Below are 27437 nucleotides of genomic sequence, written 5' to 3' on the forward strand. Positions count from 1 at the left end.
GTAATCTTTATCAAGCACATGAACATTTCACAGGTTGGTAAATTCAGCTGAACAGATCATTGCTATCTGCACTGAAGAAAAGCAGAATACTAGTCTGGCCCAGCACACTGAGGACATGGAATTCTACCTCAGTACCAACAAAGTGGCTTATACCTGTACACTGGTATGTAGTCATGCCTGAAGCAAACAGAACTGTCCTTCTCACAGTGAATATTTTATATCAGGAAGCATTAGAAAAATAAGAAAAGTACACAAGAATTTTTTGTGCATAAATCTCATTTGATGAACTATGGTCAGAAGTCCCTCACTATTTTTTTTCCAACCTGGAAGAAAAATAGCTTACAATCTTTCTATCTGGCTCAAAGTCAAGGGTCTTCTAAGATCAGATTGGACCCAGACACAGGACAGTCAATGATACTGCTAGAGACAACACTTACTGAAGTAACCTCAGAGTATCAACAGAACAATATTCCACTCTGGGTTAAAAATTAGGAATAATCAAGATACCGGAGCAATGTGGAGTCTTTTAAACACATAAAATGATTACATTTCTTCTTTGACTTCTGTTTCAATATTACATATTTGAAGAATGAGATTCCAATTTCTTATTAAGATTCTTATTAAGATTTTAGTTCAAGGAAAAGTAGCTGATAAGAGATTGTAATAGATTTCTCTCCCATAAACTAAACAAACAAATAAACAAACAAAAAATCACACACACACACCACCAAAATAGAACAAAACAAACAAACAACACACCCAAACTAAACTGCACACTCATTTCAGTGTCCTCTGTCCTTGAAAGGGTCAAAAAATTTGCAAAGACTTATGCTACTACCAGTTTATATTTACACCACAAATCAATCTCTTGGCCTGCACTATACTATAATGTCAGCATGAAGATCAACTGGGCAGAGGTTGGAAGTTGCTACAATATTACAGATCAGGCTGTTCAGAATAGGCATGTTAATGATTGCCCATTTTGGTTAGCCTATACTTTCACGCTACACACTTCAGTGCTTCTGTTACAGGCAAAACGTTCCCTTGATGCAAAAGGATGACTATTCACCCAAGGATGATTGACCCTTGGACAACCTTCATGAAGGCAAAGATCACCAAACAGCTTTCTGGACTGAAGAACACTTGTCCTCAGTGTATTCATAATGGAGTGGTGCAAGAGGGAATTAAAGAACAAAAGTCTAGGTAATTTATAGCCACTGAAGAGAAAGTTGATCCTGAGAAGACAGTGAAAGAATCCCTTCGCCTGTGGGATTAGAACCTGGTGCTAGGAATCACCAGACCATAGAAACAGAATGAAACAAGATGGAAGGGAGGTATAGAAGTCATCTTTATCGACACTCATTTCAAGGCCAGGCTAAATTACAGTAGGTTGCTCAAGGTCTTGTCCAGTTAAATTCTGAATATATCCAAATGTACACATATATTGGTAGATAGGGCAAATAGGGTATAAGGTAATATTCAGTTTACTTTGGTCTGCAGCTAAATGCCACAAGCAGCAAAGCTCTCTGACCTAAGAGACTTTTGGAAAACAACTGAAATATTACTGGGCTGATTCTGCCTTGTATGATCATGCCTTGAACATGAAGAAGACAATGAATGCTCTCTAAGAGTGCTGGAAAGAGAAAGCATTCTCTGGTCTTGAGCAAAAATATCGTTAGGGGTTGCCAAATCCAGTAACCTCACATAAACAAGGCTGCTGCATGTACCCAGGTCCAGCCAATAGCAAGGTTGAGTGTGTATTCCCAATAAGCACACACACAAACACATGTAGGCACTGCATATATACAAATCGCCAGCTACAAAGATCAACACAGACAGAAACACTCACCAGTCATGCAAACAGAAACAGCACCATCAATGGCCTCATCCTGCTCCCCTTTCAGGCTGCTCAGGATGAAGGTCTGTTAGTGGGAAATTTATATGTATCTATATAAAATATGGATCCCTGCAAGAACTGTTCTTAAACATTCAGTCTCCAGTAGCTGACCTCTGGATCTGTGGTCTCCTCATTTGCTGGCACCTGTATATATAAGCACCAGAAGCTTGTAGTACATCCCTTCACACATACATACAGGCACACCATGGATCCTCTACTAACCAGTCTGAGGCATGAGTCTACCCAGTAGCTGGCCCTGGATTCTTGTTCTCTCAGGTCGCTGGCACTTGGACATGTGAGCCCCCAAGGTCTGCAGCCAGTTGCTGAAGCGTTGCCGCACTCCACAGAACTCCACTTACACATACGTGCACAGGCACACACACTATGGATCCCTCCAGTAACTGGCCTTAGACACTCAGCCAAACCAGGAGCTGGCTCTTGGATCATCTTGTCTGCAGTTGCACAGGGATACACAATATATTGACTAGTCTTTAAAAGAACTCTCAGAATTTATGGTCTCCCCAGTAGCTGGTCTGAACTTCATGATCCCCTCAGTAGATAGCTCCTCCAGCTGACTTGCTCACAGAGGCACATAAATACAAACAGGTATCTCATTCATCCCCTAGATTCTCTGATCTCCCACTGGCTTCCCAACCCACTTACTGGCTTGATATAGGCTAGAGATGACAGACTCATATAAGGTCACTCGCTCCAGTTGCGGGTGTCACATATACACAGATCCTGTGACCAGCCCTGATCTCCCAGATGTCACCAAGCCATTTTGGTTGTACTCACACTCAGAGCAATGCATTGCTTTGAATGTTCTAGCATAGCAATTAAGACCTCATAAATGAGTGGTAGCCTGCTTCCCTAAGCAATTAAATGAAATGAGCAAAGGCTGGCCTGGATGTCTTTGAGCCGTGGCAGCTGTTGTACTTGAGGCTGGTAAATTCACTATGGGAAAGAAAATGACTGTATTAGTTCCCATACAGTCACAACAGTACCGGAACAAAAAGGTAATCATTGTTATCTCCCTCAAGATTCCTGAATACCAGGTGGTATTGGTGGAACAAGATGATGTGAATATTGTCACTATTAACATTGTCAATCCAGCCTCTTTCCTTAGTGGATCTGTTTCAGAGCCTGTGGCCCACGATTGAAACAATGGAAGCTGTTTACTTCGGAAGACCGGATTTAAAGGAACAGCCACTGGAAGACAATGAAGACTCCCGGTTCACCAGTGGAAGTAGCTTTGTAAAGCAAGGAGTACACAAAGCTGGGTATGCCGTAACAACTACCCACAAGGTAATCGAAGTTAAACCTTTGCCTCCCAGGACTTCTGGCCAGAAAGGTGCACTCACACAAACTTTAGAGTTATACAAAGAGAAGATTAATATTTGGACTCATTCAAAGTATGCTTTTGGAGTGGTGCATGCACATGAAGCCATTTGAAAAGAACAAAGTTTATTAACAGCACAAGGAAAACAGATTAAACGTGATCCTCTAATTGCTGGAAGCTGTGCTATTACTAGAAAAGTTGCCACCATGAATTTCAAGGAGCATGAAAAGGAAAACACTGATCAGGAAATTGGAAATAAATTGACAGACTATACTGCAACATAAGCTGCTGAAAAGACAGAGACAGATATGAGAGTGATGTCTCTGATTCTGGATGGGTGTCTGCGTGAAACAACATCAGTAAACTATACCTTGCAGCATGTCTGGAAAACAATCTTAATAGTATAAATAGGGTACAAGTAGGAACAATTAGAAAAAGAAATGTACCAGGGCAACATTAGCAAATATATTTCTCCAAAGTCTACCTAGAAAACGTGGGTATCAGTATTTGCTAGTATTAACAGATACCTTCTAAGGTTGGCAGAAGCATTGCCCTGTTGAACTAGAAAAGCCAGAAAAGTAACTAAAGCTTTGTTAAATAAAATCATACCCTGATTTGGAGTACCCACTGTGATGTCCTCTGATAGAGGTCCACATTTTGTTGCACAGGTAGTGCTGCAACTCAGCAAAGCATTAGAGATTGATGACCGGTTGCATACTCCCTACAAGCCTTAAGCAAGTGGGCAGGTAGAAAAAAAATGAATCATATAATCAAATAGCAGTTAAATAAAATTTGTCAAGAAACTAATTTGAAGTAGAATCAAGCACTACCTTTAGTGCTGCTCAGAATTAGAGTAAAGGCTCAAGCCAAGGAAAACTTAAATCTTTTCTTTCAAGCCAAGACATTAAGTTTATGTCAAAGCTTTTTCAGGTCAACCTTTAGTGGAATGGACTGTTCCAGGGGTTGCTGATGGCCTTTACTGCAATCAAGATCAAAGAGCAACCTGCCTAGGTTCACTATTCAAGAGTGAAGAAAGCACCAGATAAGAAACAGATGTCGAAACCAGTAGGACCTAACACCTTACAGTTCTCTCAATGTTGATCTTATTGACTCTAAAAAGTATAACTGAAGTAACAAATGCTTTTACTCCAACTTGGCCTTTACACAAGTCTCTAGTGAAAACTATTATAGCCTCCTAATACAAGAGAATATATACTAACCCAACCTCTATGTGATTAATTAGTTTTATTTTTGTCTTGGATAAATCTATATTGTGAAGTCATTCCTGCAATGAATGCTCCTGTATTACTTCTGTACTGATAAGCAATTAATAAAAAAGCTATTTGGAGCCAATAGGATATGTATTTAGCAAATTCCATGAAGTATAATATTTTTTGACTACTCGCTATGTCAGAGCAAAATGCTGACACTATCAGAACACTGAAGTTGTCATCCGCATAGAGGAATTCTCATACCTAAATCAGAAGTTATGTACCATCTGTGAAAGAGAGAAATGACAGCCAAATGGTCTGGGATATGGAAATGCAGAGATATTTGCAAGGTAGCACAGCTTTTAAGCTTTATGAATGACTATTTTTAAGTGAGCTTGGGTATTCCAAAGTTTCACTGAAACACATACTGAAAGTCTCATATATCATATATTACAAGGGCGCTGTTACTTTTCTTTGAAGTTTTAATTAGCTTTGAATATAAACAGTATTGGTTGCAGCACGAACTGTCCTCCAAGCAGCAAGAGTCAGCCTGAAGCTTGTGAATAGTTTCAACACAGGGCCATGGTTCGTACCTGGGAATGGGGATGTCCTAGTACAGGGACTACAGAATAATCTAAGTTGGTGCAAAAGTAAACACAGGCTTGGAATGTAAACTTTAAATAATTGTAAATAGGCTCAAACACATCTTTATTTATCAAAATAATAACAATTACAATCAACACATTTTTTGCCAATGAAAAATAAGTTTATTCCTGTAGCATAAAAATCTGTGCTTCGGGATTCGACAAACTCTTGGAAAGCATTTTCTGCATCCTGCTGAATGTGGAAGCATTTTCCCTGCAAAAGCTTATTGAGATACTTGAAGAAGTGGCAGTCAGCTGATGAGAGGTCAGGTGAATATTGTGGATGAAGCAAAACTGCGTAGCCCAATTTGTTGAGCTTTTGAAGCACTGGCTGTGCAACGTGTGGTTGGACATTGTAATGGAGAATAATTGGGCCCATTATGTTGACCAATGCCAGGCAGCAGGAGTTCCAGTTTTCAGTGCATTTCATTGATTTGCTGAGTCTACTTCTCAGATGTTATGGTTTTGCTGGGATTCAGAAAGCTGGAGTGGATCAGACTGGCAGAACACCAAACAGTGATCATGACCTTTTTTTATTGCAAGTTTGGCTTTGGGAAGTGCTTTGGAGGTTCTTTTCGATCCAACCCCTGAGCTGGTCATTGCTGGTTGTTGTATAAAATCCACTTTTTGTCGCATGTTACAATCCAATCGAGATTTGGTTCACTGTTGTTGCATAGAATAAGAAAAGACAACATGTCAAATGATGATTTTTTTTAAATTTTCAGTCAGCTCATGAGGCACCCACTTATTGAGCTTTTTCACCTTTCCAATTTGCTTCAAATGCCGAATGACCATAGAAGAGTTGACAATGAGCTCTTCAGCAACTTCTCATGCAGTTTTAAGAGGATCAGTTTTGATGATTGTTCTCAGTTGGTCATTGTCAACTTTGGATGGCCAGCCACCGCGCTCCTTATCTTCAAGACTCTTGTCTCCTTTGTGAAACTTCTTGAACCACCATTGCACTGTACATTCATTAGCAGTTCCTAGGCCAAATGCATTGTTGATGTTGCGAGTTGTTTTTGCTGCTTTACAACCCATTTTAAACTCAAATAAGAAAATCGCTCAGATTTGCTTTTTGTCTAACATAATTTCCATAGTCTAAAGTAAACATAAAATAAACTGCAAGTAGTAAGTCAGTAGTAAAAAAACACAGAGTGAGAAAAGTGCATTAAAAGGACATATAACACAACCACAGTTATTTAAGAATGTATTCCAACATCAAATGGCCGATTTCAACAATGCAAAAAACACAATTACTTTTGCATCAACCTAATATTACGGGAGAGAGCAAATAAAGTGGAGCTGCTGAGATCGAGCAATGGGATAACTAAGACACCCCTCCCCTTACAAACAAGATGCATATCCAGCCCAGTCCCTTTCACCTTCCGGATGTCAACGAGAATTCCTCTGCTCTGGGCTTTCCAGGCCTGTGGTAAAGATTCTGGAATGCAGGGAAGTATCAGGAAAGAACTGGGAAGAACATAACAGAAAATCTTTGCTAGGATTTTAATAACTCACAAATCACAAGCAACTGAAGTAAAGTTTGTTGGTTTGTTGTTTGTTTGTTTGTTTGTTTTTCCTGCAGTAAAATAACATTCTTTATATAAAATAGAACAAAAAGCAATTGTATTTTTTACTCTGAACATTACTTTTGAGGAAAATATAGCTTTCCTATACTTCAAAATCCAGCCAATTTGAGCACTCAATACATTATTTACAACAATCTAAGATGACAGTTAATAGAAAAGATAGCAGAAAAATAAGAATGCCTGACCACACAACCTTTTTCCTGCACATTCACTTTTTGCCAAGGAGACACTGAACACAAAAATTTTCAACCAAAGCAGAAGAATTATCCTCTCTATATCTTGAACTTCCAAAAGATATTTAGAAAGGCTGTCTGTCCAGCCATTCTGCAGGCTGGAGAGTTTGTTATAAGATAAATGCAGCCACTAACATAAAGAGCACATTGTTCCTTTAAAACTGCTTGTGTTTACAACTGAAGTTTTACAGTTTTATTCAGTCAAATCAGAATCAATATTCCATGGAAAATTCAACTCTGTGCCTTAGTAAGAGCTATTTCATTAGCAAGTTATCACTTGCTCTCAGATACTTCAACCGTCGCCCATCAGGCATTCTTAAATTCTGTGCTTCACTAACTTTCATAATCAGAGAGGTTAACTTAAAAAAACTGAAACGATAAACTGCATACAGTATTTACATATATATAGATGCTCACAGAAATAAGATTACTTTGTATTTCTTCACATATTTTTGAGGAAAAGGAAAAAAATATATTTTTCACCCAGTATGTAGCTCAAAAATAATGCTCCCCAAACTAAAACCTCAAAAACTCTTCAGAGTCATAAGCATCAGGAAATGCAATCCAAATGAAAACTTTTGTGCAATCTTGTTTCATTTCATAAAGCTGAAATAACAAGTTTACAAATGTCTTCTGTTTCTAAAACAGTTTTCCCTCCTGCTTCCCACGCATGTTTTTTTTCTAGTCTAAAAGTAGTTTATGGAAAATTCTGGACAGACACGATCATTCCTCGTGAAATCAGTGTGTCAAAATGCTAGATCTGTATCACATAAGTTCAGCCTAACAATTCCTTTTTATGCATTAAAAACAACAACAAAAACATTTTCAATTGTGTACAAGAACTTCTTTACTTCTGAGTCATGAAGGAGTTTAAAGTCCCGCTAGGTCCTCTAAAAGAGTACTGCCTTTCTTCTATCATAATTCTGCATTAAAAGTATTTACTCTCTTCATAATGCATAGAAAGATGGTTTAAATACTTTGGCTACTTTTCTTCTAATCTCTACAGCTTCTCCTTCTTTCCTTAACCATCCACATTAAGATTTTATGAACACTGTTTTTCCACCATTAGAAAATTTCAAACCAAGCCTAGTTTGAGACAAATAGTGATTCACATCCATACTGTTTAAATCTAACCCAAAAGCCTGAGAAACACTTGGAAGAAAAATTACCTTGATCAATTTTTCCGCTCAGTCAATCCTCTTCAGGTAGAGGCGAGACATATTTTAGACACCACCTAAAACTTCTAAGAAACCATACAAAAACTAAAGACCAAAATGGATATTCCCTATATTTTTCAACTTAAATCTGAAACCTGAATTTCGAGTTTCTACTATATACAATAATGAGTCAAAAAAATGGACACAGGCATTTATTTTTCTTATAGATAACTCTATAGCAAAGCAAAGCTTTCTATATAGTTATCTTTCATTCCCCTAATGTATAATTCTTCTTTGCCTTTTGACCACAACAATAATACATACCTCTGAGATTTAAATTAGCTTTGGAGTGCAATCCTACAACCATATAGTACCATCACAATGCAAGGTGTTGACTCCCCTGACTCTGAATTGAGTGTTGAAATTCAGCTCATGGGCACCTTTACTGCTTCATCTGCATAGGCAGAATTTTACTGTCCTATTTTAATCCAGGCAATTCACCCATGTGATGTGTGAAGTTGTATCACAGTGTCCTCAAAATTCTTTTATCTCTACAAACTTACAGGAGTGATCACTGAATTCCAAAAATGTTAGTTCCTACAGGCATCGCTGAGTTACTTCATATTTGCTGAGAATGGGCATTTTCTCTCGCTTTTCTGTCTCAGTTCCTCTACCAATTATACTAAGGAATAACATAGTACTTTGTAAAATCATTTTTCAGTCAGCAACTAACAGACTTGCAGTGATTTAAGAATTTGTATCTTACATCATTTTTTTCCTGTCTGAACTCTCTCCCACTCCATTCCTCTTCTATCAAGAGAAGCAGTGATTTAACAAGCTTTCCTCTTCATTATTAAGAAGAAAAAGCAATGTTTTTTCTTCACAGTCTTTGCCCTCTTCTTCTTAGATGTCAAGCTGTTCGCCTTTCCTTCCCTCTAGGTCTTTGCTTCCTTGTCTCCCTTTGATTCCCTCTCTCCCTCCTCTCCTTTTTCAGAGGCTTTCACGTATGTAGGAAATGAACATTCATCACAAAGCAGTGCAGTTCATCAAGCACATGTAGCTGCAAGGAGACTTCTTGGAACAAACAAGATAATTGTTTACAATACCTCTGCCCTTCTCTCTCGTTCATAGCCCTCATCTTACGTCCCACTTTTCATGACCCTCCCTCCTATCATCTGTCCTTTTTTCTCCAGTTTTCTTGGCCTATCTTTTCCCCTGCTCACCCTTTCTCTATCCTGTCTTCACTGCTCTCTGCTCCCTCTCCTCTGCTAGCTCAACACAAACTGCCTCTTCTTGTTAGTGCAAAGCATTCTCTCCATGTCTATTATACGATGCAAGTTGTTCAGATGGTGTGGTGGATGCACTTGACCTCCCCCAGCCAAACCAAGAACTGTTTGGTTCAGGCTCCAGGGGAGTTCAGGGCCTGAGCCATAGCCAGACTAAGAACTCCTTCCAGGAGACCCAAAAGGAAGCAGAACAGCACACTGAACACCAGTAACTTGTGGGCGCAAGGAGTCTCGTGCATACCTTTCCTACTGTATGCAATTTGACTACGAGTCAACCACATTATTCTATAAATACAACAGCCTAGATGAGCCCACTTTGAGCTCTTCCTGCTAAATAAGTGGGCTGTATGGCAATGATTTTACTAATAACAGGTCAGTGGATGAGCCCAATTCAAGTTTAATGTTAATCATTTAGCTTAAGTAGATGAACACTAAACATAATGAATTTAGAGATATAAGCTTGTATGATGTTTCATGTATGCCTCCCTTCATGTTACTTAGTAAGGTGGATTTGCTAAAATTACAAGCTGTAAAGTTCTGCTCATATTTACTAAAAGCAACTACAAACTACACTGAACACTTGCAAGATAAGGTCTAGTTTGCACTTAGCTGGGAAAAACAGAACTGACTGGGAAAAACAGCGATCCAAGGCTAACACGGAGACATTACAGACATCAGCAAAACAGGGCATATTTTGCACTTCACTGAGAGGAAAGGATTTATTTACACAAAACAGTACCTGCAAGGCTATGGACAATAAACAGTGTCTACAGTTGACAACACAAAGGCCCATGTGGAATCAGAGAAAAAGATCCAATGAGAAGCAAGAAGACCCCGAAGTGAAATATGGTTTGTAAAAATACAAAAGTCTATAGTTTTCTATGCTTGGGTGGACCTCTGCTCAGGTACTCAGCTGGAGCCAGCCCTCCTGCTATTCTGATCCATTAACTTCTTTTTTCTGAGAATTTTGTTGTTTGTTTGAAAGTGTGCTCTGCATACGGCTATCAGGCCTTGCCTAAAAGTTTGCCTCTGGAGTTCTAAAATACAGACTCCAGAGCAAGCAGTTATCAGGGAGGAAAGAATCCTGAAAGTTTGCACAGTGACGGATACAGGCCTCGCCTGAAAGTTTACCTCCAGAGCTCCAGGGCACAGACTCTGGAGTGAATGGTTATCAGGGAGGGAAGACGCCTGAAAGTTTGCTTCATGAACAAGTACAGGCACCTGGAGAGAAAGTAAGCAGCATTTGGCTTGGCATATTTCCCCCATGCAGTAAATAATAGAGTAATACTGCCAGTGAACTCTTTTAAGTCACACTTCACTTTGAGAAATCTAAAAACTGTTCTGCAGTAAACAGAACCCTAATTACTCCCCTGTGACACATGGCAGAGACAAAAATGGCTGACTTCAGCCCACTGGATGCTGCTTTGTAGAACAGCGTAAATATCAACAGATTGTTTCAAAAAAAAAAAAAAAAACAAACCACATGATGCAAGAACAGGACCACAACAATAATCAAACACACACAATCAATAAACAAGGAGCTTATTACCAGGGTAAAAGGTTTATTCTTTGAGATTGTCACTTCTGAGATAGAAAATGTTCATTAATGGTCCTTCATAAGAGGGTTTGCCTGTCCCACTAGAAACACTACTAATATGTATTTACATCTCATGAGATAGGGATCAATCATCGAAGAGGAAGACATGCTTAAATGTTCATCTGGACTAGGTTAAACATAGTGGAGAGCACACTTTTTTTTTTTCTTACTAGAAAAAATTTCGTTAAGTTATGACATTATATAAATCTTTTCTTACCTTCTAGTGACGTGACTAGGTGAAAGAAGCAGACCATCCAGAGCCAACCCATTCCCGTCACACTCCTTGCACTGATGCCAGCATTAGAATCCATGAAGATTCTCTGTAGATACCATCATCTCCAAAAAACACACACCACTCCCTTGAAATGGTCAGAGATTTCTGGGAGTGTTTTAATATCTTTCCAAATTAGAGTACAGAGGCCTTCACACAGAAATACTGGTTTAAAAAAAAAAAAAAAAGTGAAGAAGGTAGAAACAGAAATCAGGTCACGACGACACAATAATACAGAACTGGAAGTTTTTATACACCCACTCCAGCGTTTACTGCTTCCAAGATACAGGTGTGATAACAGACCCAGTATTTACCGCATACCCATACCTCCCACCCCTCAAGACTTCAGTCCCGGTTGTTTTGTACACTGACAGTACACACAGATTTTGAGACATTCGTGGCATAAGTGATGGTAGAGTTCCCAGATTGATGTTAATCTGTCCCACAGTATAGGCTGTACTCTTACTTAAGTCCTGACCCTTTGCATCTTTGGCAATGTCCTTTGGAAGGTCTCCATTCCATTTTCCCTGTATGCTTTCCAAATTCTGTCTCTTATAATTACACTTTGTGTTCTCAGGATTCTGCAGGGCAGTAGTCGTGACAGGAGAGCTTTCACCATTTATGACAAATTTGCACTGCTGACACACATGGAACTGCATTTCAGATATAGGCATTTTTCCCTTTCAGCATACAGCTGTACAACACCGCTGAAGCTGAACAGTATTTTTCCCATTAATATGTCATAGGTGAGGTAGCGAACGTTGTAATATTTAAGGTCAAATAGGGGGACAGCTTTACAGCCAGGAAAAGCACACAAATCCAAATCTACTACCTTAAGTGGGGAAAAATCCCAACAAAACCAAACAAAACTCTACCATCACCATTCAGAACCTGACAGAAAGTCTTATCTCAAACTCAGGGAGCAGTATGTAGCCTAAAATAGCACTGCACTGGATCAATCCAGCACAATAATTTTGCTAAGCAAGGTATTCCTGGCTCCATCTGCCCAATCCTCAGCACACCACAGAAATATGATAGTAATATGTAGGTTACATGCATAAAGCCACTACGGTTTATTTTTTTTTCTTTAGGTGCTCTTTGCACAGAGCATTGAAAACACTTCAATGTCTTCAGTGAGACAGTGAAGCATAGCTAAGGAGAAAGAAAAATGTCTCAGGCAACATAGAGAAATGTCTCAATAACTTGTCTGACATAGGGAGAGAAGAGCTGTAATTAAAATGGGCAGCCTTGCTGCAATTATCTGAAAACCTAGCAATGGGGGATTTCAGCAAGTTCAGTGTAGCAGAGACAAAAACAGCCTGGGGACTATGAGAAAATGCAATGGAGTGAAATCTGATTTGCTTTACTAAAGAGGTGGAGAAACTACTGGACAGGATGGAATAGTTCTCTCTTACACTGCCCCTAATAAGAACCTAGAACACCAAACACAGATGAACCAAAGGCACCCTGGGCATCACTAAAATAAACAGAAACTAAAGGGACCTCAAGAAGAAGCAAAAACTTTGATTTATGAGGAAAAAACAAAAATAAAATCAGTTTGGTATAACTGACGAAAAATGAAGACTAAATGGGAGGATGGATGTAACACAGGTACTGTATACTGGTTTATTAAGGAAGTATACACCACAGAAGAAAAACACCAGTGGATATAACTGTAAAAAGGAGAAAATTCTAGGCTGAATGATCAGAAACCCCTTCTTTACAGAAATAACTATCCAAGCACATAGCAGAGTTCTTTAGGAACAAAGCTGAAGAATACTGCCTGAGCTACCAAAAACAAGACACTGAAATCAAGCCTGCATGACTCTTCTACATGGAGACATTTTGACAGCCAGTCAATCCATAACATTACAACACCTAAAACCCCCTTTTTTTTACATCACCCAACTCCTGATAGGGACTTTTAAACATTTTAAATATTAATTTAGAAGGCAAATACATGTAGCAACAGGAGTCAAATAAATTGAAGAAAACTTTCATTTTAGTTAATTGGACTGCACTCATTTACAGAAGGTTTTAAAACAGCCCACATTTCAGACTTTCTCGACATCACATAACTTACAAGTGGCAGAACAGGACATATAACCCAAACAAACTCTGGCTGCTCAATCTCAGGTTAAAGTCTTGAAATGTGTAAGGAGAAAAAACAGATATAACTAAAAAAATCTCTGCTACCAAGAAGCAGCCATAAAATAATTTCTAGCTCCATGGTATCCAGTTGTTCTCCTTCCTTCCCTATCTGCACATCTCTCTTACAACATCTGTTCAGCTTACCCTGGTAGACCTTATACGCTAACAATGCATGCACTGCTCTTCATGAGGCATCATACAGCCTTTGTCTGGATTACACCGGAAAATTATTTTTCCAGGAGATAAATTGTGGGTGAACCAAAAAGCTGGTTTTGATTTAGCAGTTAAAAAAGGCAAATCTGTTGTTGTTGTTGTGGGGTTTTTTTGTTGTTGGTTTTTTTTTTTTTCTGCCTCTTCCACAACTCAATGAAAAATGCTTACTCCACAATGAACTGTAGAGAACATTATGGAAGCATTTAAGGGAGACTAGGAGGGAAGTGCTAGCCTCTCTGAATTAAAGAGTACCAAGCCCCTAAATTGCTAACCCCTGCCCTGCCCCTTCCCCCAGCACTTGATGTGTGCAGAATGTGACTACACCTGAAGACACTAATATTTCATTCTTCAGTTTGCCTACTATTTCTTCCCCACATCAAACTACTTAAACAGAAAACTCAAACCATTCCAGCTTTTAAACCACACTCTTCTCTTGTCCACACAAACACCTTTCCATGCTCTTCTCATCTTGTTACTTCTTCCAAAACTGCTTTCAGACAGATTACCACTCCTTGCTACAGAATTCACTGTCCTCCATTCTCCTCCAAATCCAATGGCAAAGTAATACACCTTCACTGCACAGCATCCTTCAGCAGATTTCCTTAAATACCCCTTCTCATCCTCTCCCTCTTCCAGCTGCACAGGACTTGCCACCCATGTACCAGCTGTCAATCCTTCTTATGCTAAACCTTCCATAAAGGATTCAAAACCACTTTTCAGCATATACTTCCTTGGTGAGTAGAATGATCTCCAATTCCTTGGAAATCCTGAAAATCATAGAGCATCTGAAAAGAATTACAGTTCCTGAGAATCCAAATGTCTTTTAATGATTCAACCATATCAAACAGTGAAGATCCAAAGCAGTCAGAATAGACCAGTTATATATTACCTTTGCTTTAGTACCTAGCTCCAAGAGATGGAAGAGATTGAAGTCTCCAGGTTATCTGCTTATGTTAGTCAACAACGCTATCACAATTTTTACTTTGGCACCATCGCTATGGTATCTGGATTACTCAAAGTTAATTATGTTCAAGGTTCCCATATGACAGATGAATATAATCGTCATCATCCTGGTTTCTTAGCTAAACAAGTGAGGGAAAAGAGTTCTTTGGGAAGCTGCAAAATCTGACATCAAATAGCAGTTAGGCATTTATCTGAACCATGCACCTGTCTGGGTTCTGCCAGAGGAATTCAGGCATGACTTTAGGATTAAGAAAAAAACTAGCATTGTTCAGGCACTGCACAAGCCTCCTGAACAAAGATGAGGCCCTGAGAGGTTCTTCCTCTCCATGAATGGAATGCAGCTGTTTCTTTTGAGTTCTGTGAAATTAGAGCAAACCAGCGGCAGCAAGAAGAACTATTAGTCACATAGCCCCCAGTTCCTGCAGGAGACCTAACGTCAGTTGCGATTTGAGATTATTTTGAATGACTCCAAAATATTCAAAAATATCTGAGAGAAGAGTGGAATTTGTAACAAAGCCTTGTGGATTTTTGATGGTCCATTCAGTTTATTAATTTAATTTTGAGACAAAGGCTCTAGGTGCTAATATATAACTAATCTTAAAGGAATTCTTCCTCAGTGTTGTACTTCATAAGAGATTTCCTCTAGCTGGAATAATCATCTGTTTCTTACAGATTATCCAAAACTTTTTCACAATCAGTAAACAAAGGATGTATTATGTAAAATCACGTTCTCATCTACTCAGAAATGTTGATTTTGCTTCTTTTTTATCTGAAATTAAAGTTTTATTATATACCAAGACCTGATTGCTGACAGACGGAAAATGATAGAGGCCAAGTGCAGTGTTTGCAATGGCCAGAAAAGCAATGACACAAATCAGACAAATAACCTTGACGTTTGCTGACCAAGTCCGTGAGAGCATCTGCAAATCTGCATAGTTAAACCAAGCACAGAGCTGAGAAAGGGCACTAAAGGCATTGTCAGGACATTGGAAAGGAAATAAAGGGCCTGAAAGCTTGGGTGGGGTGAAAAGTGAGAGTGGTTTACATAAGTAAGATATGAATAAACCTAAGAAAATGGAAATTTATACTAATAATCGAATTGTTTGGGCTGAAAGAGGCCTTCAAAGGTCATGTAGTCCAACCTCCAATGAGCAGGGGCAGAGGCATCTTCAACAAGATCAGGTTACTCAGAGCCTTGTCCAGCCTGGCCTTGAATGTCTCCAGGGATGGGGCATCTACCACCTCTCCGGGCAACCTGTGCCAGTGTTTTACCACCCTCATTGTAAAAAAATTCTTCCTCGTGTCTACTCTGAATCTTCCCTCCCTTAGTTTAAAACCATTACTCCTTGTCCTATCACAAGAGGCCCTGCTAGAAAGTCTGTTCCCATTCTTCTTATAGGCTCCTTTTAAGTACTGAAAGGCCACAAAAAGGTCTCCCTGAAGCCTTCTCTTCTCCAGGTTGAACAACCCCAACTCTCTTACCCTGTCCTCATAGGAGAGGTGTTCCAGCCCTCTGATCATATTGGTGGAGGCCACCTGGACCCACTCCAACAGGTCCATGTCTTTTCTGTACTGAGATCTATACACAAACACTCAAAACATAAAATGGAGGGCAAAATACAAACTGAGAATAATTTTCTCAAGCTGTTATTTATGGACAAAAGTTTGCGAGCCCTTTAGTAACAAGTAAGACTTTCTTTGGCTGCACTAAAGAGTGTTAATTTTTTAAAAAATATACTTATTGTTTTCATCTCTAATTTTGCTTTTGACTTCATAAGAGTTTTACAGTAAGGAATATTTAGCATAAGCAGAAAATGCATACTATTCATATTCACAGTGTCCAGACTTAAGATGTCCATTAGGAGGCAGTGGAAGCACTGACAGTCAGTTAAAAGAAAATAATTCCTGTTCTATGGTAATTCCTTGCATTTTGAAATTGCCTTCCATTCCATGAGAGAAACTAACATTTCAAAACAGTCTATAGAAAGAACTAATAATATTAAAACATCTTCATTTAAGTGCTGGTCTTTTTATTAACCTCCTTTCTGGCTTCAAGCAGGCAACTTGGGTTTTCAGAGAATGTGTTGTATGATTTAGGGTTAATTATAACTACTTTTTTCCATTTTAATCAGTTTCATAGCCTTGGGGTGTCATAGAGCTTGGTTCTTAAATTGCTGGCTGCATGCATTTACATATAGTGGCTACATTAACCTTTAAAACTATTTAATTATTAGCAGCATTTATCATCACTGTTTTTATTCCTTTTAAGGGAAGCAAGGAAATAATGCTTCTTCAAAAAGAAAAAAAAAAAAAAAACAAGGCAGAAATGCACTGAAGCACAGTCTTGTTAGTTGACCTGATCTTGCCATCCAAACCTCCTCCTTCGGCCCCAATCTGTGCATTTGACTATCAGCTAGCTTCCATCCAATTATATCCCCACACCTATTGCAAATTTCAGTTTTTGATTTTATAAACTTGCCCTAACAGTGGCCTGCAACATAACATATTCCCTGAATGGAAGTGGGAATACTAAATTATCATCAGTCAAGCTGATTCCCTTAAATTTTCCTAACTGCACCAACAGGCTATACAATAAACAAGCTTTAGCTCCAGCTCATAAATTAGAGCATTTGATGTGGAAATATATGCACAGAACTAGAAAGCTATGAGAGAGAGAAAATGGCTCAGAGAAGAGTTCTGTCACCCAGTTTTCATCCTTACATGACCACTGTTTGTCTAAATGGGAGTTCAGTTTGTCTCACAATTGGTTTGAGTCTCATGCTCCCATTAGGCACTAAAATACTACAAAATAATCCTGCACTGCACTGATCATGATCCACAAAACTGCACAGCAACACCTACTGTCTGTCTGTAACCATTTTTGCAGATAGTGTTACTGTACTGTGCAATAACAAGCAACTAGGGAGCTACCTTGGTAGCAATCTCTCAAATCACAGTAAGAATATAGAGGCAGGAACTATGACACCTCAAACTTATTCTAGGAAAATGTTAAGAAAATAGATTATTTCTGCAGTTTTGCTCTCTTCCAGTCTCCAAATCCATAATCTTTATGCGGACTCAGTCTTCTTCCCTCATAGTACCTTGGTCTCACTGTTAAAATGGTTGAACTGAGCAACAGGAACAGAGAATATGAGGTTCCTATTCAACTTGGTCTTTAACACTACTTGTCTTTTATCAGTGAGATACAGATATTTATTTAGAGGACAACATTAATGATTCGTGCTGGTTCAAGGCTTAGACCAGGCCCTCACTTTTGATTTTGGTAATCAAGTTGCCCAAAATTGGGTCTTGTCTGGCAGACAGTTGAGACAGCAATGAGACAAAAACGGCAGCTTGAAGAAGAGAAGTGAGATCCAGGCTGCAAAGAAGAGAGAAATGACTTGAAAGGGAATGACTGGGTGGAATGACAAGCTGTGAAGTGAAACATCATAATGAAGCCCGTGTGTAGTGTGAGTTAGGGAGCCCCATCAAAAATCTGAACCTGCCAGTGGCAGTGCCTGCAAAGGAGCCAATTCCATTCTAAGGTCCTTCCCTTCTCCTCCATCCTGCATTTCCAATTCATTGTTTCCATCCTCAGGAAATAGGCACATTATGTGCCACTAATCCTTCAGCAGAACAGAAAAAGTCCTAAGAGGAAAATGGAAGGCCAAGCAGGTTACAGTAGAAAAATATTTCAGGCTCATAGCATCTCTTTGTAATGCACATTTGTATTACTTTTCATGTCAGAGGTTAAAACAATAACACATACATCTCAGAGCTAATCCTGACTCCTATAATGCCTCAAAGGCTTATTTATATTTCAGTGTGGATGCTGGAGCTCACTGCTCTTGTTACAGACGCGTCCAACTTCAAATACAAAGGATTGCACCTAGAACAGAGGAAGTACAACACACAACTTCCTTTCCTTGGATACTAACCAGTTTTGTTTATAACACAGCAGATCCAAGATGCATTTTCTGTCAGGAAAGTAGTCCCTCCCCCAGTTGCTGATGAGACTGTAATAACAGGAACTAAAAAAGGGCAATGGGCATCTTTATTTAGACAACATCTGGCCTACAGTCCCCAGGCAACTCCAGGATTTTTGTCTGTATATGCCTTTAAGATTTCATAGTTATATTTTTAAATGACATAAGTAATAGGGCTTCCAGGACTTCCTACAACCTACTTAGATGCTAGCTGGAAGAAAACACGCCTTAATACTGAACCTGAAATAATCTACCTCGGGCAATTTGAGCCAGCCCTTTTACTTTAGCTATATTGCCTAGGACCCTATCAATAGTCTCTCAGGTACTACAGAAACTCGAGAGCAACCCTTTTTCGGTCATCATTAAGCTAGTTCTTCTTAATAACACGTCCAAAATTCCCAATAGTCTCCTAATCACTTCTGTTGCTTTTCACTGAGCTCCCAATTGTGGCAGAGTTCACACAGGCAAATACAAACAGCACATGTGCATTTGCATTAGTGCTAAATCTGGGATTGTCGAATTTCAACACTGCAGGTTCAGATAAAATACAGCAGAAAACACTAGACTGATCTGCTGTGATCTGGGAGGGTGGGGGGAAAGCAGAGCTTTTTTCAAAAGAATAATCTAAAAACTCATTTTAGAAGAGTTTTCTGAGGTTTTTGGTCAAGTTCTCTCTTCCCACTCTCATTTCTATTCACACAACTCTTTACAATGCTATTAGACACAGTGGGCTGGTACAGACTATCAGTCAAGAGAAGCAAGACAGGTACAACAATTCCATGAGCCTATTGATACTCTTTCAATTAGAGTTGTCCAGTTGGTATTATTTTACTAAAGGCAGTAAAACTTGCTTTAGCTTGATTCTTTTAGAGAATTTAATTTTTTTATTTTTACTCTGTTTCCAAAGACTGATTTATTTTCTTTATGTCCTGTCACCACACACATTGTTTTGGGGGTAATTAATTAGACAGAATCAAAAGGATCTACTTAGGAAACTATTTTTAGGCCATTCTCTTCATGTAACAGGGATATAGTCACTAATTTGATATTCTTAGTTGCAGGAACCTTCAGCTCTCTGAGACCATCCAGAGCCACTTAAAATTCAAGACGGGTAAAATTATCCATGAGAAACATGCAATTGTGAACAGAATTCTTCCATGCAGCGTAGGAGGACTTCTGACTAAAGCAAAGTACACAAGTCATGCATCATTCCCATTACATTATTTCACCAAATGTATTTCTGGTGCTCAGCCTGAGGCCTAAGCAAAAAGGTGCTACAGTAAGGCTCCAAAAAAAAACCTAATTATTTCTCAGCATCTGACTCCACATGTGTGTCCCAGCAGAACACACCACCAAGACACATGCAAACGACAGAAAATTCCCTCTATCAAGCCTCTATTTATCTTCTAGATTTGAGTAGACCACTGATTCATACTAAGATCAGCACTATTTGTTCTCTAATCATGTTGTACTGCATCTTTATCAATTTCTAGCATACTTAGACACTGGAGGAGAAGACACTAGTAATTAAATGAACATTCCTCAACAGAACTATTCCTTTCTTGATACCATAATGATGGCAGTGGCAACTGCTGATATGATGGACCCTTTATTAACAACACATGGCAAATCCCAAATGGGATTAGCAAACTCACTGAAAAGTGAAAATGCTAGTACATATTTGCATTCCCATTGCTACTGGCACCAGCTCAAAGCCTACTGACATTAGCAAGGGATGGAACCATCTGGGAAACAACTGCAGGCAAGCATCCCAATCCAGCTGTGCTTCCAGCAGTTTCTTTTTGGCTCAAAACCAAGAAGGAATACTTTCAAACATTTTCCTGGTGCAAAAAAACATTTCAAATTCTGCTTATTGGAATCAAAAAGATCCTAGCTGTGAGTAAAACTTAACATTTGGAAATGTAAACAGTTTTATAAAAAGTCAAATTTGAATTTCCAAACTGAAATTATTTAAAACCTGCCCAGAAATCTCAGCAACAATATCCCTCTTGTGATATACCACCCTCTTCTTAAAGAATAGTTAGCAAGAAAGTTCTGCCACAGAATCCTGTTTCCGTTTGTAGACATCCTCAGGATCTGAGAGAACCTGTGGTAAGCCTGATCCTAAATGCCTCCACACAGTCATCTGTATCCTACACACCGTCTCTGAAGTGGTCAGCAGGGTTAAACAGATTCATGTCATGTGAGTATTTTACAGTAAATAGGAGAGAGATCAGGTCATTTAGGGACCTCTGAAAGCTTCATAGTAACTTGGAGAAACGTTAGTATGCTAAGCCAGAAATAAGTTACGAAGAGTCAGCAGTTCTCAGTCTCTAGCTTCCAGCGTTTAATTATATGATTTAGACACAATGGATATTTTCCAGAGACATGGCACAGAGAAAAAAAAAACTGCACTTAGAAACTGCAGAATCAACAGAGGAGTCATTTACTTGGCAAGCTTGGGGAGAAGAAAGAGAAGAAAGAGAAGAAAGAGAAGAAAGAGAAGAAAGAGAGAGAGAGAGAGAAAGAAAGAAAGAGAGAGAGAAAGAAAGAAAGAAAGAAAGAAAGAAAGAAAGAAAGAAAGAAAGAAAGAAAGAGAAAGAAAGAAAGAAAGAGAAAAAGGGAAGGGGGAGAAGGGAGGGAAGGAAGGGAGAAGGGAGGGAGGGAGGAAGGGCGAGTCTGTCTGAAAATGAAGTCATGTATGTGTCAATACACAGGTCTGGGCTGGTAAGAATTCCCATGTGGAGGTTAACTAAAGACCTTAAGGATCCAGCCTTAATATGTAAGGCTACAGTTTTCAGACTGGATAAGCTATGTTCTCATAATATCCAGCATCTTCTCTATGCCCAGGATTTTACTTTTTTTCTCCTTTTTAACTGTTGTTGTGTGCATACATGGGCATGTGCATGTATGCATGCATATGGAGGGGGGGTGTGGGTGTGTGCACATGAAACATTTGAATAAAAATTTTCTTGACAAGCAAGGCCTGAGTAGTAGAATGCACAGGGGCTTCTGGAGGCACAGAAAATTGAAACCAGTAACTAGAAGTGCTTGACTTCCAAAGCTGCTTCAGAAGTCGTCACTAGAACAATTTTCAAGTAGCCCCTGCGACAGGAACATCAGTCTGCTCCATGGTGATTTTTTAAGACGAAAGGCAGCATCTTCCGTAAAAATACTGTGCCAGTACCTTCATAAAGTACACACTTTTAAATTTATTTTTTTAAACAACACATGTATTAAAACTTAAAACAAAATACTATTCCTGGTGGCAAAGTAATATTTCTTGAAAGTACCACGTGCTTCTGAGAAGAAAGTACTAGTGTAGTTCTTCTCTTTGCTAAGTTTAAAAGTCCTTGCATCAATCAAATGCAAGAAGAGTACGAAATGGCATTTTGTTACTCAGCAGTTTTGCTGCTCACATGTCAGAGTACCATGGCTGACATTAATATTTAAGGAGTTTATCCTTTTGGGAGTCTGTTTATATAGCACAGTTAGCACCACTTGAAACAGAGGTGTAGTTTCCTGCTGTACATCATCTATGGAACTATGTATAAAACCCACATAAGCTACATTTGTGCACACCCTTGTAGTCCATGACACTGCATGGTTGCCAAAGAGAGAAAACAGGGAGAGAAGAGGGATGGCCAGCCCAATATGTAACAGGCAGAAGGTAAATTATAAGGTTGAAAAGAGTTGAAAAACTTCTGAATTTGTGAGTCAGTAGCTGGAAAAAGTACATTAACTGTATTGCTGGAAGATGATACAAAACTTCCTAACAAAATACAAATTTTCCTTTTTTAAAACAGTAAGGGGACCAGACCTATAAAGAGAGGCATTCCTGAAGTCAGAGGAAAAGCATGCATAATCTCATAATAGTACAGGTATCCAGGGAAGAAAAGCTGACCACAGAGCAACTCTATCTTAATGGAGGCTCACAAGGTAAGGCGTGCGAAACTATAGTGATCTCTTACATGATTCTCTGCATATGGCACATGCAAAGGGGAGAAGGGGAAGATTTGTGCACCTGGCCACAAAGAATTTCACCACACAGTGAATGTGTATAGGCATAAAGAAGACAATTCTCAATGAATTGGGGGGATCAGCTCTCTTGTCAGACATATCTGCTGGCACCCTATGGGAATACAGTGGAGAATACACAGCTGGTTCCTTGGAGCTACCAGCTGCCTTTCCGCCAGAACGCACTTTCACTGTTTCACTGGTCAGCCTGCAAGTCAAACAGAGAAGCTGAAGACAGTAGCAGCCATGGGCAAAAGAGAGGAGACATCTCTTGCCCAGCCTTCTCCAAAATCAGTTTCTATAAGCCAAGCTGTTCTTGCCACAGGTAACATCTTGTAAGAGATGAAGACCTCAGGATAAAGCAAGAAAACATGCCTTTCTGCAGGGTCTCAGTGATTAAAGTAGAAAGGATACAATCCTGGTTCATACAAGCTCCAATGTCCCGAAGTATTTCCAAGTATCAAAACACATGGCCATACAAACACTTATGTGCAGCTCAGCGCAAGTGCAAGAAAGTAAAATAGAACTCAGAAGGCAAGAAAAAACATTTAGTGGCTAGAGGGGCACACATACCAGTCAAGGAATTAAAAACTGCACATGTGCAATTTGGTTAAGAGGACATACATGCAAAAGGCAGTAAAGGATGTGATTGTATGCAGTTATCTGCGACTTGCCAAAACACTAGCAAAATAAACTAAAATGAAATGGTGCAAGCTGTTGAATTAAGGGAATGAACTTCTAGAGAAAAACACTTTTTTTTCAGCACAGGGATTGGCTAACATTAAAAAAAAAATGATTATTATATTGTAGATTATCTCTTCCTTTCCTGCTCCCAATGAACATCAGCATCGGAATTATTTCAAACTGGGAATGAAGAAAGGCCTAAAAATAGTCACTAAATCTTGCATTAGCAGCTTGAGGCAGTGTATCAGCTGTGACTAAACAAGAGATGCACCCACCTCCAGTTTCCATGTTTCTGATTAAAACTCACATAACGAAGAAGGGAGCCTCCCTTCTTCATCCCAGGTGAGGCTACAGACCTGTCTCTGTAACAGATATGTCTGGTGGCATCTATTCATTCCCACTGTCTTGACTTTGTTGTTTCAATTTGCCCTCTCACTCCCATTTTACATCAATCTGCATGACTTGATATCACTGCTAATGAAAGGATGCCCTTTGGGAGATTTGCTTCCACATCTTTATCCTCTTATTTCTAGAACTTACAGGGGAGGTAGCTGATATTCTCTCTTCTCCCCAGCCAAACAAGCATGGCAATGGCAAGAAAAACTTCAGAGTAAGTGAAATCATCTCAGTGGATCCATGAAATGTGAATTTAAAATTACACTTCACAACAGCCCCTCCCACATTCAGATTTATTTACCATGAGTAACTTGCATCATCTCCTTGAAAAATAGGTTAACACAGCTCTTCTCTGCCACAAGCACTCATACAGCCATCTGTCCCCATTAAACAACCCTACACACAGAGAAGGCCACAAAGCCTTCCTTGTTTCATTCCTCGAGAATCAGGAATGTACATCAGCATACATCTAACCCTTCAGGGACCTCAAAAGCACCATTTATCTAAGGCTCTTCAAGTAGCTAGAGCAAGAAAAAAAATATGCATAGGAGCAGACCAAACAAACCACGTATGTGTGGAAGATATCTGGGTTTTATAGTAATTTCTGTGAGCTGAGAACTGTGACCCAATTTCATACAGCATTTCCCTCTTTGCCTACACATGGCATCTGACAGGAGACAGGGGTTTAGGACAGGGTCCTTCTGAGCACTCCAAGTCCCACTAACACAGCCGTTAAAGAGGAAGAGCAGGAAAGGAGGAAAAAAAAATTCCTTAGGAATTTTAATCCCTTTCAAAAGTAGTACTCATTTGTTCCCTGTTTCCCCCTCTTCCCACCCTGGATGGTAGAGACCCAACTATATCCCCAATCATGGCTCCCTTCCTCTGACCTCTTTGGCCAGGCTCACAAAGCACTTCCCCACCGGCCCGCTCACCCGCTACAATACCTTTTGCAGGACTCCAGAAACACCCCCTTCACTTTCCAGCATTACTCAGGCAGTTTTCGCAGGAACCCTTCCCGCTAAAGCCGTGCCTCCTGGCACCAGAAAAGATGGGCAAAGACCATCTCGATAGGCCTGCGCCCGGTCGCTCTCGCTTTGCACCTATACAGCAACTTTGCTCCCCGGGCACAGGCTTGGCCCTCAACCGATGCCTTCAGTAAGTCGGATGCTTGCGAGCACTCCCGATTCTTGCGCTCCTCTCCAGGCCCTTCTCTGGGAACGACAAGGATTCCTCTCCTGCAGGAGTCTTTCCTCCTGCTGCTTCCTAACATCCGCCTTGTCCCTTTCTTCAGGCTCCTCTCGCTCGGTCGCTTTCTCTCTCCCCTCCCTCCCCTTCTCGCCGTGCCCCTCCTTCTCTCCCTAGCCCCCCCTTCCCTCCTCGACCTGCTTTCTTTCGCAGAGGCCCGGCCAGCGAAGCAGCATGCTACTGCAAATGGGGGGTAGCTGGGGGGTTGGGGGCGTCTGTGCTCTGAGGCTCCACATTGTCAGGCGGCGGTTAGCCACTCCTGTCACTTTTGCGGCTGTCACCATCCTCTCTCCCACCCCGTCTCCGCTCTCTCGTTCCCTGCCGCCGCGGACTCCGGCTGCTGCAGCGGGGGCTCGCAGGGATGGAGCCGGGTGCAGAGCCATCCCCCTCCCTTAGCCGCTCCGCTGGGCGGCACCGGCTTCCGTCCACGATTCGAGTCTTTTCTGCTGAGGCTCCGTGCTAGGTTCACGCCAAAAGGAATCCTGGCAGTGCAGGATTAGCAGCATGAACATCCTTGATCAGTCTCTCTTGACATTGTTGAAATCCATTTTGCTATATGGCACCTACTGTTGTTTTGTGGCTGTTGTTGTGTTGTGGCTTAAAGTTACCTCGTTATGTGGTTACTTGCACTCCACTTCCAAATGTTCAATATCGAATGTCACATAGCCCAGGTGCTTCCTTGATTCTAGGTAGTAACACACCTCAGCTCAACCAGCAATGGTGTGGATGAATCAACCAGGATTCTTCAGTTCTCCTGAAAGGACAACCTCAGCTCCCAGTGTAGGAACAAAGGACTAGAAGCATCTTTCTGGGTCACTCCCGGCTCCTGCGACTAGAAGAACAAGAATCTACCTAGTCAATCTGCAAATGTCACTGGGCTGAACATGGAGAAATGCTGGAGCATGGGACATGTTGCATAGCCCCCTGATTGTACCTACTGTTCAGTGAGCTACATAGACAAGTGGCAGAAAATTGAGGTTCTGCAAGCTACAGAGCAAGCAGAGTGTGCCCATTTGGACAGAATGGAAAATATATCAAAACTCAGGGGCTTACAATTTGAAAATATTTATGTCGCAGCACAGAGGAGAATTTTGGGGTTCTGCTGCCAAAGTAACTTTGGTTTGAAGCATGAGCTTCATGTTACATACAATAAAGTGACCATGATTCCCTTAAATGTAAAACACTGGTACATACAGAGAAGCACAAATGCACATTAGACATCCCTCTCCATCATAAAATGTATAAAGTTCTGCTTAAAATACTATCAGCAGATAGTGATACATATCAGAGCTCAAAAAGCTAGGGCTAGTTTCTACACAGCACAGCCTTTTCTAGCAGTTCTATATATATGCAGAATAACAGAAATACCTACATTTTCCCAGACAGTATAGTTTCTTTCCTAATCTTCTCTGTGGGGGGTTGTAGGGGTTGTAGACACTAGTCACAACAGACCTCTTCAGACCTCTTTCCTTCTCTTTCCCCCTCTTTTCCCCTCCTCCCCTCCCCCCCCATTCTATTCTAAAATAAACTGACTTCAGGAGAAATTGAGGGTGCTCAACTCCTCTTGGAATCTGGTCCTTACTTAGTTCGGTAGTAAATTTTTACACATTTGTTTTCCATTCTTCCTCGTTTCAGTACTGTGGCCCTATGTCCCTAGAAAGGAGCTGTGGGACTGTACCATTGCACCGCGGTCTGGAAAAAGGTTAACTAGCTGCTTTGGTTAATAGCTGCAGAAACACTTCCTCCCCTCTATGGTAATGGAATATTCCCCCCCAAACCTCCGCCTTCTTGTGGAATGAAGGTCAAGAATGAGTGAGCTGCTACTCGGAATGGGGGAGTTCCGGAAAAGTTCCTGTGCTACAGGGACACATGCATGCTCATGCAACATCCAAACCCTGTTTAAAATCGCACTTGGTGAAAGGCAAGACGACATTCAGTCCTTTACTAGGAATTAATTTTAAGGCAGTGTTTAAATGTTCTTTCTTCAATGCTGCAGGATTTTGCAATGCATGCATTCAAAAATTTTTTCAGTTTCTGAAACCTTCCTCTACTAAGCAGATTACCACATCATACCAGAAAAATTCACTGCTCACAAAATGTAAATAATCACAGGCAAGACATGGCAGAAATAAAGAAACAAAAGCTCTCTATCCCAAACTACAATGGATAGATCAGATTCTCGGGTCAATCTTAAAGGTAACAAAATCAGTATACCTTATGCAACAGTGTGGATGCATGATATAGATCAGTGATCACTACAGTGAGGTGTAAGACCCATTGTGGTGTAGGAAAAAAATATTAGAACTTCAGTAGTACATTTATATAATTCATAAATAAGTAAATACATGCATATTGGGAGTGTATACTCTTTTTTTTTTTTTTTTGCCAATAAAGGTACATGAACTAAAAAGTCTCCAACACTGATGTAGTCAATTATGTGCTCCAACTTAAACAAAGATGATTTTACAGACACAGAATTCTACACAATAGTGAGTTGCAAAGGTCCAGACACACAAACAGATCTCATAATGTTTAAAGCAAAAGAAGAAGGTGTACTT

At 40.1% G+C, this 27437-nt stretch overlaps 1 protein-coding gene across 2 annotated transcripts in view; it reads right to left on the reverse strand.

Moving 5' to 3' along the window:
* Positions 1-25152, reverse strand: part of LOC308042769 (ephrin type-B receptor 5) — a gene marked incomplete at its 3' end in the record, with an annotated part of 62960 nt that extends 37808 nt beyond the window's left edge. Inside the window, exons 1-2 of one of the 2 annotated variants that reach the window (XM_080348410.1) lie at positions 25017-25152; positions 11171-11389 (exon numbers count right to left, since the gene is read on the reverse strand). In XM_080348410.1, coding sequence (XP_080204536.1) covers positions 11171-11264 — 94 coding nt within the window. In that variant the 5' untranslated portion in view covers positions 11265-11389; positions 25017-25152. Of the gene's footprint in view, positions 1-11170; positions 11759-25016 lie in introns of those variants that run through there. The other variant, XM_080348409.1, reaches the window with a different exon arrangement.
* Between the last annotated feature and the right edge of the window lie 2285 nt (positions 25153-27437).

Source organism: Nesoenas mayeri (assembly GCF_963082525.1).
Source record: "Nesoenas mayeri genome assembly, chromosome: 1".
Lineage (NCBI taxonomy): Eukaryota > Metazoa > Chordata > Aves > Columbiformes > Columbidae > Nesoenas > Nesoenas mayeri.